General features: G+C 39.4%; 1 protein-coding gene across 1 annotated transcript in view; it reads left to right on the plus strand.

Moving 5' to 3' along the window:
* FAT4 (FAT atypical cadherin 4) overlaps positions 1-7172 on the plus strand; it is a 169713-nt gene extending 162541 nt beyond the window's left edge. Inside the window, exons 15-17 of the mRNA XM_072119383.1 lie at positions 202-413; positions 2997-3258; positions 4326-7172. Coding sequence (XP_071975484.1) covers positions 202-413; positions 2997-3258; positions 4326-6184 — 2333 coding nt within the window. The 3' untranslated portion in view covers positions 6185-7172. The remainder of the gene's footprint in view (positions 1-201; positions 414-2996; positions 3259-4325) is intronic.
* Positions 7173-13761: the final 6589 nt, after the last annotated feature.

Here is a 13761-nt window from a genome sequence, read left to right on the forward strand (position 1 = left end):
ATGGTCTCAGGCAAGTTTATAGCCTGGAAATCAGTGAAGGTTGAAGAGCAGAGAGTCTGCTAGTGTTATGTGGCATTTATCTCTTATACGACTGAAGATAGTTGTCCACTAATGTTTAGTAATGTATAATGAATAAATAAATATATTCTTTGTACCAAGAATGCAAAGGTTTTATTTTATGTTATTTGAATTATTTTCTAGATATAAGCCCTGACACTGCCTTAACACTTGAAGGTAAAGGTTACCTTGAATACACCATAAGCCAGACCAAGAAACGAGACTATCTTTTAAGACACCGTATTGTGGATTCAGAGACTGTATACATAAATCATTTGGAAATAAAATTCAGGACCAGAAGTGACAATGGTATTTTACTTCAGGTTCATGAAAGCAGCAATTACACTATGGTAAAGGTATGTATTTTAGTAAAACATATTTTATTAATGTTATATCAAAGGACATCTACCACCAGGATGAAGGATTGTATACCAAGCACACTGACATACTCATGTGTGCCCCTCTGGCAGGATCTGCTCTTCTTTTAGTGTCTTATGCCCTGATTTTTTATTTTTTGTTTAAAAAAAGGCTTTATGCAAATGAGCCTTAGGGGCTACGGAAAACGCAAATCGGGCCCTTAGTAAATGACCCCCTATATTTACTATTGTGAGAAACCGATGGAAACCACATTTCATTCCGGTGCAGAGCGCACTTGTGGATATACTAAGTCCTAATAAATTCCCCCCTTTGAGTTGCTTTATGCCTGACAAATACAAAATATGCTCATATTTATAATTGGAGCACTATTGGTTGTAGATAGATTATCAGCTGCTCTGCTTAATGTATTTTCTTTATTATTGAATTGAGGTTTTATTCTTGCTTTGGATAACGCAACATCTAGATTAATTTATCAGCTTTGTTGGAAAATGCCATAGGGACTGGAGCTGGGGCAAGAAAACAGTATCACTCAGCTCTTTGGCAATTCATGCCAGCTAGGATGGAGATGTGGCGGTCAGGTCACCAGTCCTGCTTCTGTGACCGATGCAGCTGCTGATTGGATGCAGCGGTTACATGACCACCAAAATGGTGATGGTCCAGCTGGCATCAGAGGGTGGCAGCACAGAAATGGGGAGACATGTGTAGTTTTATCTTGCATGCATTTTATCTTACTTCAGTGTTATTTACCAGCAAAGCTTAAAAGCCCCTTTAAATTATAGAGCAAGTAAATATGGGGGACCCCAATGTCTACACTCTAATGAACCATTCAGGGGCATTGCAGCAAACATGGGAATTTATTAAGCAGTCCCACACTTGTATACATTTTTTCTTGTCTGCTGCCAATGAGCTCCCCATTATAAGCATTTTACATGGTACGTTAAGATGTAACGCTCCTAACCATGTAAAGCCTTTAACACAATATTTATAAAACAAATCTGTATAGCTCTTAATCCCTGCTCATTTTGGGCTTTACCAGCTTATTTTCTACAATCCCATACCAGTTCCTCTATAACATGCTGTATTCAGACCAGACACCATATTATAGGTGATAGGTTTCATTTCAAATAAACAAAAATTGTCCTTGAAGGACAAAAAATGTAAAACATTTTTTTGGAATTTCTGCAGCTTGTATATTCAGTTCTTTTGCTATCCCTGTTTTTGTCTGTTCCAAGGTACACGGTAATCCTGTATTCCCTTTTATCATCTGTAACAGTCAGTTGTGCTCTTCATGAATTCCACAGACTAAGCCGTATCTAATTCTACATGTGGATCTTTGTCTTTTCTTACATTTGTTTAAAGATGGCAAACACGTTACAGACCTTGAAAGGTGTATTGAAGCCAGAAAAGTGTCCCTATCTTTCTCTCTTATACAAAAACACAAGTCTGCAGAAGTAACCTCTCCCTGAAGAACCTGATAACTTTAGTCCCTGGCTATGGCTCAGTCGGGCTTGTCATAATTCTAAATGAGAGCAGCAGTAATGTTGGCAAAAGACTTTATTGGATAGATCACTAGCCAAACGTTTCTAAGACTTCTGGGATTCGTCCCAATATACATATGCATTCATATTGATAGATATAAAAAAATATATAGGTGCAAATATGTATTTTGATTTGTTTTGAAATCCAGCTAGTCTGAAAAATCAAACACTTATCAATTATGACTATTTTTCAAGATGTACTGTAAGTCGATACGAGACAGAGGGAAAGTGTAAATGTATCATAACCTGAAATGTATAAAGCAATTCAAATTAGTAAATATTTAAGGAGAATAAAAAGAATTTAGTTAAAACAATCATATTTGATAATCTCATTATTTGCTGATCTGAATCTCAGTTTAAGCAATCTGGGGAAGTAATGGTACAAAACAATGGAGACCAGCTGGCCCCCTAGCAACAGATGGGGCAGATACATAAAAAGCCAAGAAGTGCCTTTTGTACAAGCTTTACAAAGAGAAATGCGTAATTCACTTATCTACCACATTGCCTAACTTGGATTAATGGAAAAAAATGTCTGATTTGTTCACAATGCTTTATTGCCAGGGGTCTACCAGATTATACTTTTTATTAGGTGAAGCTGAAAATTATCAATTTAAATGCAATACATTCTGTTTCTGATTGACTATAGACTGCAGAGGTAACAAAAAGCGGTGGAACCACAGTAGACCAATTAACATTTTTTTTCGGTTATATAAAATGCATAGAAATGGTTATATAAACCCATAAAACACTACAGAGATTTAGTCACACATGTATATCTATACCAAGTTGAATGTATCTGCAACTTAAGGTTGAAAAGGGCTTTGTGGCTTGGTGTAAAGGCTGCCTTTTTTATAATCTCACAGTTTAATTTGGTTTTTCTATCATTTTGGTGCCAGTCCTAATTGCCTTGCACAGCCATGGTCAATTTAAGCTTTGGTTTGAAAGAGTGTCATAGCCCTTGAAGTCAATGAGTTTAAGCTATAGGAAAATAATACAGTTTTTATCCTCTGTTCCTCAATTTAGGTGAAGAATGGCAAATTACACTATACATCAGATGCAGGAGTTGCCGGAAAAGTAGAGAGGAATATCCCAGAAATCTACGTAGCTGATGGTCGTTGGCACACTCTCCTAATAGAGAAAAATGGTTCACTAACTTCCCTGACTTTGGACAAGGCCTACAACCGAGATATTCATCATATAACCCAAGACTTTGGAGGACTCAATGTTCTTACTCTTCAGCTTGGTGGATCTCCACTTGGACAAATATTGCAAAATAATCAAAATGGTAAAACATTCTCAGATTTGGATAGTTATATCAATATTTTTGTTACTGTATATGCTCAAGTATAAGCTGACCTGAATATAAGCCAAGGCTCCTAATTTTACCACAAAAACCTGAAGAAACCTATTGACTCGAGTATAAGCCTAGGGTTTGAAATGCATTGGTCACAGCCTGCCCCCCAGTATTTAGCCAGCCAGCCCCTGCCCCCAGTATAAAGCCAGCCAACCCCCAATATGTAGCCAGCCAGCCTTCGCCCTGTTCACTATATAGCCAGCTATCCCTTGTATATAAGCAGCCCCCTGCCCCATTATATAGCCAGCCCTCTGCCCCAGTATATATCCAGCACCCTGCCCCTGTACTCAATACTCAATAGCCCCCTGCAGGTCTTTGCTTCTTTCGTCCAGCAACGGCAGGTCCGTGCAGCGCACAACTCTGACACACTCTGAATATTGCATTTCTTTTTTTTTTACTCGAGTATAAGCCAAGTTTGGGTTTTTAACAAATTTTTTGTGGTGGAAAACTCGTCTTATACTAGAATATATACAGTAATTGAAATCAATAATGCCTTCATATTATAAGTATTATATAAAGTATTTAAATAATGTAGTATATAAGAACATATATGTGGAAAGGGTCATTTAAAGGGATATTCCAAGTTTTTTTATGTGAAGAAATTCAAGTGCTTAGACCAGTTCAAAGATCATTTCTGCTTCTACGAATCATACAACCATATTTTTACATTGGATAATCTTCATATAGCAGATTGACTGTATCCACTTGAATTTCACAGCTAGCCACATGATAAATGGAGGTGGCTTTTAAAGTCTAGAAAGTAAAAGCAGTTCTCACCACTGATGGACAGGAGTGGCAGTTGTCAGACCCCTGCTAATCGGAAATTGGCCACCTATCCTAAGTAGAGGTAGTCAGTAGGATAGGTGATCAGTTTGTAAATGCTGGTATACCCCTTTAATAAGTTGTGCAGACATGATACATGGAAAAAAAATTTATTGAAATTGAAATGATGCTTTGTATCTAAGATCACATGGTAAAATGTTCTTTTTTTGTTCTAGGATTTGATGGTTGCATTGCCTATGTGAAATATAACCGGGAGAATCTTCCATTCAGTGGAAAACATGATATGGTTCACATATCTAAATCTGAGGCATCAGTGAAACTTGGATGTAGAGGTCCAAATATATGTGCCAGTAATCCCTGCTGGGGGGACTTAATGTGCATAAATCAGTGGCATGCATATACCTGTGTACCACCTGGGGATTGTTCCTCAAACCCTTGCCAAAATGGAGGAAGTTGTGAACCTCATTCCCAATCTGGATTTAACTGCATCTGTCCTGAGACACACACTGGAAAATTCTGTGAATCTGTGGTGGCTTGTCTCGGTGTGGTTTGCCCTCAGGGTAATGTTTGTAAGAGTGGATTAAATGGAGGGTACATATGCACTCTAAGTACACATACTGAGCAGCTGTCTCTTCCACTTTGGGCAGTCCCAGCAATTGTTGGAAGCTGTGCTACTATTCTTGCTCTACTGGTCCTTAGTTTGATTCTTTGTAACCAATGCAGAGGAAGAAAAAATAAAGTGCCAAAAGAGGAGAAGAAACCAAAAGAAAAGAAGAAGAAGGGAAGTGAGAATGTTGCCTTTGATGATCCTGACAATATTCCACCATATGGTGATGACATGACTATAAGAAAACAGCCGGAAGGGAACCCTAAACCTGATATTATTGAAAGGGAAAACCCATATCTCATATATGATGAAACAGATATTCCACTAAGCTCAGAAATAATACCTAGTGCTCCTTTAGCTATGCCTGATACAGAAATAGAGCACTATGATATTGATAATGCTAGCAGTATTGCCCCCTCAGATGCTGATATTATTCAACACTATAAGCAGTTTCGGAGCCACACTCCTAAATTCTCAATTCAAAGGCATAGTCCTCTTGGCTTTGCACGACAATCTCCACTGCCTTTGGGTGCAAGTAGTTTAACATATCAACCATCATATAGTCAGGGACTAAGAACTGCTACACTTGGTCATTCTGGTTGTCCCCCTCCAAATGCTTTGTCTCGTCATAGTCCAGCACCATTTTCCAAGTCTTCAACATTTTATAGAAGCAGTCCAGCAAGAGAACTACATCTTTCATCCCTGGAGATGCATAATGATGTCTGCCAGCCTGGTATTTTTAATTATTCAACTCGTTTGGGCAGGAGAAGCAAGAGTCCTCAAACAATGGCGGGCCATAATTCCAGACCAGGAAGCCGCCTAAAGCAACCTATAGGGCAGATTCCCATGGAAAGTGGACCGCCTGTTGGTCTTTCAATAGAGGAAGTTGAAAGACTTAATACTCCTAGACCCAGAAACCCTAGCATATGCAGTGCAGACCATGGGAGATCCTCATCAGAAGAGGATTGCCAGAGGCCTCTTTCAAGAATAAGGAATCCTGCTGATGGAATTCCTGCTCCAGAATCATCATCTGATAGTGATTCACATGAGTCCTTCACCTGCTCAGAAATGGAGTATGATAGAGATAAACCAATGGTGTACACATCAAGAATGCCAAAATTAACTCAAGTTAATGAGTCAGATGCAGATGATGAAGACAATTATGGTGCTAGACTAAAGCCTCGGAGATATCCAGGACGCAGAGCTGAGGGTGGACCTTCAGGAGCTCAGTCACCTACAGCCACACTAGCAGCTGATAGTACATTACCTATGAAACTAACCCAGCAAGCTGGCAATTTCAACTGGGACAATCTATTGAACTGGGGTCCAGGTTTTGGGCATTATGTAGATGTTTTTAAAGATCTTGCTTCCCTACCAGAAAAAGCTTCAACAAATATAAATGAGGAATCAAAAGCAAGTCCATCTAAAACAAGTTCTAAGGATGGAGAAACAGAACAATATGTCTAGGAATGAATTGAAATGACTGAATTGTTGAACTGCAGACCCTTATGACAGTCAAACATTATATGTTTGTTTACAACAAAACGTCTCCATATGAAGAACCGGCCAGTGCAGTCTATAACTTAAGGAGACATTTTTTTAAAATAATAAACTTATTGCTGCTGGAAAGGACTGAGATATATTTAAAGCAAATGTGTTCATTATTCAATTTATCGGCATGCAATACACTTCACAACCTAATTTCCAGCATGAACAATGCTAAGTAGTCTTCCTAATTTTAACTGGTCCCATTGTGATAATTGTGGATGTTATAATTGATGTTGTTTTTCTCAGTTATGATAATAATAAAGATGTAGTATTTCATTGTTTAATTGCTCTTAAGGGATAAGGACATTGAAAGCCAGAATCAGAATCTCAGAACTTCTAATATACCTAGACTATAACCTAACAGATATATAACGAATTACAAAATATTGGCAAACGAGTGTGAAAAAAGGGATTATAGCATACGATTCCACATCCTGGATGGTTGCATCAGAGGATCTTCTTTACATGAATTTCATAAGAAAAACAAAAGTCAATTTCTTTAAACATTTTCTGTCCTTGTAAAATGAAGACATATGTTAAAATGTCATTCATTGCTGTCAGATGATTTATTTTTGTAAAGACTTTTCCAAACACTCACTAAAAATGGGAAACATGTTGTTGAAACCTTGATACTAGTTTTTACTGAAATTCTTACATAGAAATTTGTATCTTGAGATTTGAACTTCACTTTTGTGATACTTTGTACTGTGGAACAAGTTTTTTTTTTAAGTGCTTTTATCTGACCTGTTTTTGATATTGATATTTTTCCTATGCTGTATAGTTTTCTTACTTTCAGGGAAGGCAAGAAAGTGCTTTTCTGTAAAATCTGTTACTTGTGTAACATACATATTTTTCAAATTTTGATACAATTGTAACATATCAGTATGCTTTTTTTTTTCTCCTTGTAAATGTCAATAATAAAATTAAAATATTTATTTAAAATATTGTGTTGTTAAGGTTAGTTGACATTGAAATTTAGTGTCTAGATTATGGCATCAGGAATATAAATCTAAATATATCCCCAAAACTGCCTAATCTTTGTTATGAATAAGTGAAATGTATTTAACCTAGAGTAAGGGTTTCTATATAAATACTTAAGCATCCTCTATAAAATGGCAGTGACCTATTCCAGTTATGGTTAACTTTTTGAGCTATGTGTATCAAAATTTTGGAAAAAAAACAAGCATTTCTAGGGGGCTGTGTCTGATTTTGTGATATTTATAGCTCTAATAGCAAAAAAGTATGCTTGAGAATAACTATTGATATGAAGTAACTATCAGCATGGCAATATTTTAGGTTCTTTAAGATAAGGGCTGGGGTGTATGAAGCCTGAGATAATTCTCCTATCCCCCCTGTAGTCACTGGAATGAACCGAGGCCCAGCCTCCTGCCACTAACAGGGCAACTATGGGACACATTTGTAGTATTACCAGCTGTCTGCAGTGGAAGTCTCCAATACATTTAGTGTGGGTGGGAGCTTCACTGTCAAACTAGCTGCCTTCACTAAAGTAGGTAAAATGGCCGTCATCCGGCGTGGCAACTCTCCTGTTGAGAGCATGATATGAATCATACCTCCATAAGTGACTTGTTTCATATGTTGGCCATCACTAACAATTCTGTTTGGGAAGATAATTTATACACTTTATTATAAGACACAATGTAATGGATAATATCTGAAATAGTAAGTGTCTTTTTCCAGTGTTTGGCTATAAAGAAACACATTTCTATTGCCTATACTTTTATAGAACATGTCTGTTCTGCAAATTTCAGAGACAAATCATCCTGTTTACCTTCTTAATTCCCCAGAACATGTTACTAGAAGTGAAAATGATTATTCCATTGTCAGTTACACGTTTCCTCCATCTGTCAAAATAGATTATATGTGCCTGGTGGAATTTGTGTCTTTTCTGCTTCCTTACAAGTACCTGGCTGGCTCTGAAGTGGGGCTTACAAAATGTACCTGAAAGCTCTGAGCTTGCCAACCCACACATTATCCACTAACGTATGGGATTGGTGTTTATTACTTAACATAGCTATAGCAGAGTAGTCTGGTAATGTGTTGGAAAACGACATAAAAATGATGCTTAGCGGATGGCTTAACATTGCCTGGTTATTACTGGGACTTAAAGATCCTTGATTTTTCATTTTCACAGTAGATGTACTGTTGAATTTTTAACTTCTTTTTCATGTTTAAGTTTTGTTAAACATTATAATCTAAGATTTACATTGAGATTAAGGGAGCAGCCTCTGTCTTTGAAGTAGTATATTTTTAACACATAAATTGGGGGGAAAATAATTTTTTAATAAATATTCTACCATAATTAATGCCCTCTTGCACCATGATGTAATTGTACGTCATAAGGTAACAGCTGTGATTGCAATAGTTGCATTCCTGGCTATTTAACCTTATAGACGCCATGTTCATGGTGACCGTGGCATCTATAAGCAATTATTGGGTACTCACCCAGATGATCAGCACCCTTGCCCATGATTGGGGTGCCGAGCGCTTCGATCGATGCTGAAGATTGTGCTAAACAGTGTGCCCGTCATCCAATGCAGAATGCATATGCTGAAATACAACAGCATTGCAATGTATTGTAAGGTACAAGTGATCAAATGATCACTTATTCATGTCCCGCACTGTTACAAAATGAAACAATTAAAAAAAGTTAAAAAAAAAGAATGAAAGTGCCCCATCCAAAGTAAAAATGACATAGAACATAAAAATTTGAAAATCACCACAAACACTACATATTGGGTAGCAACACATCCGTAACAACCTGTACATTAAAATAACATTTTTACCAGACCCATATGGTGAATGACTAAAAAGAAAAAGTAGAAAAAGCAAAAATGATGTTGTCCACATCTAACCTCAGGATAAAAAGTGATCAAAAAGTAACATTTACCCCAAAATGATACCAATATAATATAAAGCTTTTCCCACAAAAAAACAAGCCCTAAAATAACTTTGTTAGCAAAAAAGTAAAAATGGACAACCTATACACATAAAGCCCAACCTATAAATGATACAGAATTATGCAAAACAAAAAAACCTGCAGGGCTGATCAGCCAAATTAGGGAAAATTCCATCCTGAAACCAATTTGGCAGTCATAATAACTCTCTGGATCAACCTCAACTATGTACAAAATATTGATATTTATCTATCTATATATCTAGAAAAAGACATCCAGACCTATCTTGAACACGTGCAAATTATCTGCTATAACAAGCTCCTGCAGAAGAGAATTCCACAGTTTCACTGCTCTTACAGTAAAGAATCCCTGTCTATTGCAATGGAAGAACCATCTCTCCTCTAGGTGTAGAGCAAGGTCGGCTCCAGTTTTCAGTAGGCCCCTAGGCAACAGAGCCTCAGAAGGCCCCTTTGTAGCAAACTCACGTGGCAGCATTAAAAAATTAAGTAACAAAAAGAATGTCCAGTTCCCTAAAATATTCCCTAGTTTATCATCCCAAAAAGGCCTCTTATGGTTATTTTATACACAGCCCCATCATCCCCTATGGATTCATTAGGTACAGCCCTCCTCACCCCTGTAGATTCCTTATGTTCTGTGCCCCCCCCCCCCCAGCAGCTCTGGGCCCTGGCACTTGCCAGGGTATGCCCAGTGCTGGCACTGACCCTGGTGTAGAGCAATGGTGCAATGGTAACCACCTCTTGACTAAGTGTAGATGATGGCCCCCTCACTATGGTGATGGTAGGACCACCTCTCCTCTAAGTGTAGAGGATGCTCCCTGACTATGACAATGGTAGAACCATCTCTCCTCATGGTATAGAGGATGTCACCTTTCTATAGTAAAGAATCCCTGTCTATGGCGATGTTGAACCGCCTTTCCTCTAGGAGTAGAGTATGCCCCTTGACTATGGCAAGGATAGAACCGCCTCTCCTCTAGGTGAAGTAGATGCTCCTTAACTATGGCAATGGTAGAACCGTGTCTCCTATTGGTGTAGTGGATGCCTCTTGACATCCTCTCCTCTAAGTGTAGAGGATGTCCATTCACTATGGTGATAGTAGAACCACCTCTTCCTTAGGTGAAGAGGATGACCCCCTGTTTATGGAGATGGTAGAACCCCCTCTCCTCTAGGTGTAGAAGATGACCCTGTCTACATTGTAAGTTCTCACCTTAGCTAGCTTTTCTCTAAACTGAAAAAGTTTTAGTTCTATTTAGCCCCCCATTCCCGTAATAAGCTTGGCTTCTCTCCTCAATGCATAAATTAGATAAAATAGCTAATATCCATTAACTGTATAGATTCAAGTGAAATCAAATCTGTTACATTATGCCCGGACACCGTGTACAAACAATTTCCTATGGGAACAATAAAATCATATCATATTGTAAAAAAGAGATGGATAAATACATATATGGACAAGGTGCTTGGGAGATGTACAAGGAATGCAATAAAATTTCAGGACATCTATATTCTTTGTACAGCCAAACACACGGAGCCAAAACACATATATCATTAGTCAGGACATTTGTGCATATCTATTTTTGGTTATTCTTTGTTTTGGACTTGTTTAATTTATCTTAGGGTCCATATATCAGGGAGCTGAGTTTGTTGGGTTTTTGCGACTTTTTATTAACAAAGTGGCACAGAAGTCGTCAACTCTTTTGCAACTCTTTCTAAATTTTTTCTATACCTGATTTGGACTGGAGTTTATTTGTGACTTTTTAACCACAAGTGTGGTTAAATTGTGACTTTTTCCTACGTCCACACTGAAATTTTTTTGCATAGTTAATAGAGATGAGCGAACATGCTCGTCCGAGCTTGATGCTCGGTCGAGCATTAGGGTACTCGAAACTGCTCGTTACTCGGACGAATACTTCGCCCGCTCGAGAAAATGGCAGCTCCCGCCGTTTTGCTTTTTGGCGGCCAGAAACAGAGCCAATCACAAGCCAGGAGACTCTGCACTCCACCCAGCATGACGTGGTACCCTTACACGTCGATAGCAGTGGTTGGCTGGCCAGATCAGGTGACCCTGGGATAGACTAGCCGCTGGCCGCGCTGCTCGGATCATTCTGTCTCTGGATGCCGCTAGGGAGAGAGCTGCTGCTGGTCAGGGAAAGCGTTAGGGTGTTCTATTAGCTTACTGTTAGGCAGGAGTGATTCTCAAAGAACCCAACAGCCCTTCTTAGGGCTACAATAACGTTCTACTTTTTTTATTTTAATTTGCATCTTTTACCATTTTGTGAGGAATTAGCAGGGGGACTTGCTACCGTTGTGTTTAGCTCTTAGTGGCACACATATCCATAGCAAAGACCGAAGTGGGAAAATTCAGTAGGGGTTGGATTTCTATTAGGCAATAACTCAGTGTCATCTCATCTGGCATAGTAGTGTGCTTCCTTTGATACTTGGCTAGAAAATAGCCATAGGAGAATACAAACAGCTTCTTGAAGCCTACAGTAGCGTTCTATATATTTGATTTCTGGTTGATCTGCTGGTGGCTGTAGTTTCTGCAGTGCATGTACTTGCCAATTCTGAGCAATTTGTAGTGAGACTTGCGACCGCTGTGTTCTGCGCTTAGTGGCGCACATATCCATAGCAAAGGCCGAAGTGGCAAAATTCAGTAGGGGTTGGATTTCTATTAGGCAATAACTCAGTGTCATCTCATCTGGCATAGTAGTGTGCTTCCTTTGATACTTGGCTAGAAAATAGCCATAGGAGAATACAAACAGCTTCTTGAAGCCTACAGTAGCGTTCTATATATTTGATTTCTGGTTGATCTGCTGGTGGCTGTAGTTTCTGCAGTGCATGTACTTGCCAATTCTGAGCAATTTGTAGTGAGACTTGCGACCGCTGTGTTCTGCGCTTAGTGGCGCACATATCCATAGCAAAGGCCGAAGTGGCAAAATTCAGTAGGGGTTGGATTTCTATTAGGCAATAACTCAGTGTCATCTCATCTGGCATAGTACTGTGCTTCCTTTGATACTTGGCTAGAAAATAGCCATAGGAGAATACAAACAGCTTCTTGAAGCCTACAGTAGCGTTCTATATATTTGATTTCTGGTTGATCTGCTGGTGGCTGTAGTTTCTGCAGTGCATGTACTTGCCAATTCTGAGCAATTTGTAGTGAGACTTGCGACCGCTGTGTTCTGCGCTTAGTGGCGCACATATCCATAGCAAAGGCCGAAGTGGCAAAATTCAGTAGGGGTTGGATTTCTATTAGGCAATAACTCAGTGTCATCTCATCTGGCATAGTACTGTGCTTCCTTTGATACTTGGCTAGAAAATAGCCATAGGAGAATACAAACAGCTTCTTGAAGCCTACAGTAGCGTTCTATATATTTGATTCTGGTTGATCTGCTGGTGGCTGTAGTTTCTGCAGTGCATGTACTTGCCAATTCTGAGCAATTTGTAGTGAGACTTGCGACCGCTGTGTTCTGCGCTTAGTGGCGCACATATCCATAGCAAAGGCCGAAGTGGCAAAATTCAGTAGGGGTTGGATTTCTATTAGGCAATAACTCAGTGTCATCTCATCTGGCATAGTAGTGTGCTTCCTTTGATACTTGGCTAGAAAATAGCCATAGGAGAATACAAACAGCTTCTTGAAGCCTACAGTAGCGTTCTATATATTTGATTTCTGGTTGATCTGCTGGTGGCTGTAGTTTCTGCAGTGCATGTACTTGCCAATTCTGAGCAATTTGTAGTGAGACTTGCGACCGCTGTGTTCTGCGCTTAGTGGCGCACATATCCATAGCAAAGGCCGAAGTGGCAAAATTCAGTAGGGGTTGGATTTCTATTAGGCAATAACTCAGTGTCATCTCATCTGGCATAGTAGTGTGCTTTGATACTTGGCTAGAAAATAGCCATAGCAATAGGATAGCATTGTTTGGTTTTAAAAACTCAAAAAAAAAAAAAAAACACAAAAAAAAAAAAAAAACACAAAAAAAAACAAAAAAAAGTAAAAAAAAAAATAAAGTTATAACTCTCATTTTAAAAATGTTTAACCCGAGGGCTAGGGGTAGAGGACGAGGGCGGGGACGTGGGCGTCCAACTACTGCAGGGGTCAGAGGCCGTGGTCCTGGGCGGGGTGAGACACCACCTGCTGATGAGGGAGCAGGGGAACGCCGCAGAGCTACACTCCCTAGGTTCATGTCTGAAGTTACTGGGACTCGTGGTAGAGCACTGTTGAGGCCAGAACAGTGCGAACAGGTGATGTCGTGGATTGCTGACAATGCTTCGAGCAATTTGTCCACCACCAGTCAGTCTTCCACGCAGTCCACCCATGTCACCGAAATCGCCACTCCTCCAGCTCCTGCACCTCAGCCTCCTCCCCCCCAGTCTGCCCCCTCCCAGGAAAATTTGGCATTTGAACCGGCATACTCTGAGGAACTGTTTTCTGGACCCTTCCCACAGTCACAAACCACTTGTCCGGTTGCTGCTGAGCAATTTTCCGATGCCCAGGTTTTCCACCAGTCACAGTCTGTGGGTGATGATGACCTTCTTGACGTAGTGGAAGTGTGTAAAGAGGTGTCCG

Source organism: Engystomops pustulosus, chromosome 1 (assembly GCF_040894005.1).
Source record: "Engystomops pustulosus chromosome 1, aEngPut4.maternal, whole genome shotgun sequence".
NCBI lineage: Eukaryota > Metazoa > Chordata > Amphibia > Anura > Leptodactylidae > Engystomops > Engystomops pustulosus.